Source organism: Microtus ochrogaster, linkage group LG2, assembly GCF_000317375.1.
Source record: "Microtus ochrogaster isolate Prairie Vole_2 linkage group LG2, MicOch1.0, whole genome shotgun sequence".
Taxonomy (NCBI): Eukaryota; Metazoa; Chordata; class Mammalia; order Rodentia; family Cricetidae; genus Microtus; species Microtus ochrogaster.
In genome coordinates this window covers 54,811,908-54,816,641 of record NC_022028.1, presented here as the reverse complement: position 1 = coordinate 54,816,641, position 4,734 = coordinate 54,811,908, and the positions used below count along the sequence as shown (strand labels likewise).

Here is a 4,734-nt window from a genome sequence, read left to right as displayed (position 1 = left end):
CACAGAGAATAGTACAGTTGATGGTAAAAGAATGATCCACTGTCAACACTAGTACCCATCAACAGGATCTAGCATCCACCTGCAAACTATAGTGGCACAACAGCAGCGCAAATGTTATGAGAGTAACCAACCAGTTTTTAAAATTGGATTATGGAATCACACCTAAAGGAACATAAAAATAAAATGACTACCAATGGCAAATATAAAGAAAGAAAGGAAGAAAATTCCACCCACCAAGTGCCTGTCTTCTACAGAAATTTTTATGTAGTCTGTCAACAGGCAATTTTGTGAGATTGTCTCTATGTAAATTTGACTATTAAAACAAAGAATGAATGATATCACCCTAAGGCCTCCTGGTGTGTGTGTGGTGGTGGGGGGGATAGAGCAAGGTCCCTCCCTTGTCTGTGCAGAAGTCACACTGCTGAGGTGTTTTGGGAAGGAATTCCATTTTGAAGGGAAAAGTCATGGCTTCACAAGGTTTTTGTAGATATGACAGTGATTTTTCTGAAAGACAAGTGTTAAATCGGGTTGCTCCATGTGGACATGGACGTATATACTTCCCAAGGATCTGACTGTTGGTCTGTCGTCTGTACATTCACTGTATATTGTGGGCTCCAACAATTACAGCTCTAGGGAATCCAATAGCGTTCTTACTTCTTTGGTATCTGTATGCTTTGTGCACAAAGACACATACATGCATTAATAAAGTATGATAAGTATTTTAAATGGTTTTATCAAAAACTAGAGAAAGTCATAAGCAAAGCCACTGAAAATGTCAAGTATTTGTGACTGAGCCCTCCATTTTGGTCTGCTGATCTATCATGCTTTCTGAATGCTGAATACTTCACACTGGCTCGATTCCTACATCTTTGTAGTAATTTTAATCAGAAATGAAAGTGTTGTCATTTTATTTGAAAACTGTTTATCTACTGAGATCTTGGTCCATTACCTTCCCTTTGATTTTACTTAATAATGTTGGCTGTGTAGCAACGTCTGACTTCTTGGAATCAGATAGAAGCAGTGAATAGTGGGTAAACTCTATTGTAAATGTAATAAAAATACCCGCTAGTTAGCAATCTAACTTTAAACAGGACAGTTCCACAAAAAACTACTTCAAGCAATTTCAGTAATCAAGCTTAATTTTTAATGTTATTAATGGATTGTTTAATTTGATATTTGAGTGTTAATAAGACAAATTAAAGATAATTGGTGTAACTTTTAAATTTAGATTTAATGGCTTTAAGAAACACATTTTCTTCTTATTTTGCCCATTTTGAAATTTTATAAGTTCTTTTATCTCTGCTTAGACTAGTTAAAGAAATCCAAAAGAACATGCATTTTACATTATTTAAACATTTAAAGAATTTTACAAACTAACTAGAGAAGGCTAAATCTGAGAACCGAGGAATTCATAATCCTTTTTTAGTTCCGCAAATTTCTTGTCTAGTTTTGCCTGGAAGGGACTGGATTTCTAAGATCATGTTATTTAAAAAAAAAAATCACCTAATATTCTGAATACAGAAATCACAGTTCAGAAATCACCATCCAATGTACATACCTTGATATGTAAAATTAAAATTTTTGTGAAAATCTCATTTAGCAAAAACACAGGATGTAAAAAAAAAAAAAAAAGACTTCACTAGGAGACCCAATGGAGCAGACCAGGGAGGGAAAACAAAAAAACAGGTGTAGGGCTTAGACTAGGGCATTACCAGGAGACCTTGGTCCAAGGATATAGAAACTACGTCTCACAGGGTTCACATGAACACACTAATAAAGAATGCCTCAAAGACTTTTAGCTAGCATTAAACACACTTTAGACAAAAGAGATTGATCAATAGAAATCTTTACTTTAATAATATAGAGCCAGAATTCTTAATAAAAATGTGACTATAAAAAGAGAAAAATGTTTACAGAAGTCTTGACAACAGCAACTGTTTTCAGTTTATTAGATAACGTGATTATCAACATAGGACATCTCTGGGTACAATAACTAGGGGAGTGGTTTTATTGCTGGTAGCTCTCCAGAGAGGCCTGTGAGTTTGGTTTTGGATAATCTGTGTCAGGGTGACCCTGGGTAATGCCTCCGGATAAGCACCTCCATATCACTGAAAACAGATCCATATCTCTACTTCTCAAGAATTTTCTCTCTGGGGCTGTTATCTTTTCTCACTAGCCTTTTCAAAGCCCCCTTCACATCTTTGTTTCTCAAAGTGTAAATGAGGGGGTTTAGAGTAGGAATGACCACAGTGTACAAAAGGGTGATGAATTTCCCCTGACTATGTGCATACGAGCTATTAGGCTGGATATAGACAGCAGTGATTGTGCCATAAAATAGCACTACTACCAGCAGGTGCGAACCACAGGTTCCAAGAGCTTTACCCCAGGTTAGAGCTGACTTTAACCTCATCAGTACTTGGGCAATGTACCCATATGATACCAAGATGAGTGCCAGGGGGAGGAGGAGGAGCACCAAGGAAGCCATGAATAGCTGCACTTCGTTGGCATGAATGTCTACACAGGCCAACTTGATCATGGCAGGAACTTCACAGATGAAGTGATAAATCCTGTGGTTCCCACAGCGAGGCAGGCGGAGGGTGATGGTGCCTTGAATCAGCGTGTTGCCCACTCCACTCAGCCATGCTATTCCTGCAAGAGCCTGGCAGAGCCGTGGGTGCATAACTGTGGCATAATGGAGAGGCCGGCAAACAGCAGCATAGCGATCAAATGCCATAACTGCAAGGAGGACACACTCAGTGGACCCCAGAGCCAGAGACACATAGAGTTGAATAGCACAACCTGTGGGAGTAATTGTCTTGGCTGGACCACGGAGGTTCCACAGCAGCTGAGGAACAATGCTGGTGGAAAAGCAGATATCAACAAAAGAGAGGTTGGTAATGAAGTAGTACATGGGTGTTTGGAGCACGGAATCCAAACAGGAGACAAGGATGATGGCTGTGTTGCCTACCAGTGTCAGGAGGTAGGAGATTAGCACCACCACAAAGAGGATCTTTTCAAGTTGTGGCTGATCAGAGAAGCCCACCAGGATGAAATCGCCACCTGAGCTCTCGTTAGCTGTCATCACTCTACCCATACAAAGGAGGGCGACAAGTACAGAAGCGCATGTTAGATAAAACGGAAATGGAAAGGGATCAAAAATCAGTTAGAGGAACATGGATCCTAAAGATGGAAGCTAGGATATGTTCTCTATAGGAGACAGGTAGGAAAATAGGAACATGAGGGAGGGGGAGAGAGAGATTCATGTTTCAATGGAAAGTCAAAGAATAAAGAGTTTACTGAGAATGAGAACTGTTGAAGGCACAGAGGTACACAAAGAACTACAAACAACTAAGGAATAAGAGTGGGAGAAACAGTCTTACCCGGGGAAAAGTGCACCAATTCATTAACCAATCCCAAGTGGTCACTTCTGAAAACACACACAAGTAACATTTTACAGTGTGAGTGGGACATATGCATATATAGATATTCCTAAATGCATGTGTGCATGTAACAATTATTGGAAAGGGCCATAAGTTTGAAAGAGAGCAAGGAGAGGGTTTGGAGGAAGAAAAACGAAGGGAGAAATGACATAATTATCAATCTCAAAAATAAAAGAAAAATGCTTTAAAAAGTTCAGAGCTAAAAAAAACAGACCTTGTGAAAATTACTCAACAATCGATTGCTCAGTTTTTCAAAATTGTCTCATTTATTCTTTTAAGAAATTTACCCTTTTTTCTTCAAAAGCACTTATAAGATTACCCACGAAAGATAGAAAGAGAGTTGTCAAATATATAAACAGGATTTTGGTAGGTATCCCATTGTGGCAGTAGGAAAAGTAACAAAGATGCATTTGGGAAGTAAAAGTAAAAGGAAACGATACTGCACACCTCTGCCTGAAATGTGTATTTGTAAAATGCCGAGAACAAACTATACAACCATAGTGACTTAATTGTTCGTTAGACATAATGCATGGGTTAGTTGTCTGCCAGTATTTTTCTTATAATATGAAAGCAGGCAGTCTTGAGTAATTTAGCAGTCAATATAGAATGCTCTTGTTAGTTTTGAATAATTTTAGAGCCTTGAAAAATAATTTTAGACTTGTGAGTTTTATTTTTATGTTACGGTAACTAAGACTTAATTAGCCACCTTTGATGTGTTTTATAAACTATTTTCCTAGTTATTGTAACTTCATAGTATAAAACAATAGAGAATATAAGCTCAATTGATTTACTGCTTTATTTAGATTTCTAAAACATTTCTTTGTGTATATACATTGTACACAGTACTGTGCTACATAATGTCATTTTCATATACGTGTATATTGTATATTTAGAGAAACCCCTTAATTTCCCATTTTATTTAGTTTTATCAAAGACTTTATATGAATATATTAGATAGAAAGCCTTCTAGGTGACCACTCATCTTTTGACTGTAATGCTTCATTATCATATATCCATAAAAATAACATAAAATAGGATATTACTTAAAGTAAAATTATTATTTATAAAAATGCCAATTTCCCATGCTATCATTTAATCAAGTTCTACACAAGTTCATCCTCCTTTCTCTTTTCAGAATGATACCTAATATAACAATGTTACTTCTCACTTAATCAAGTTTTAATTCCTTTATTCATTCAGTGTCTCCTAAGATTACTTTAGTCATGGTTATCAACTTCTACCTACCTGTAAGGGTCAATTTCCTGGGCATCCTTTTTGAAATCCTGAGGGGTTT

The 4,734-nt window shown here is 37.1% G+C and overlaps 1 protein-coding gene across 1 annotated transcript; it reads right to left on the bottom strand.

Moving 5' to 3' along the window:
• Positions 1-2,128: 2,128 nt before the first annotated feature.
• On the bottom strand, positions 2,129-3,082 carry LOC101994886 (olfactory receptor 2G3-like). Its single transcript, XM_005360496.3, has one exon. It carries the CDS (start codon positions 3,080-3,082, stop codon positions 2,129-2,131), a length of 954 nt encoding a protein of 317 aa, XP_005360553.3.
• Between the last annotated feature and the right edge of the window lie 1,652 nt (positions 3,083-4,734).

Excerpts from the sequence above, each read along its gene's own strand:
- LOC101994886 (XM_005360496.3), bottom strand. The coding sequence starts at position 3,082 with ATGACAGCTAACGAGAGCTCAGGTGGCGATTTCATCCTGGTGGGCTTC.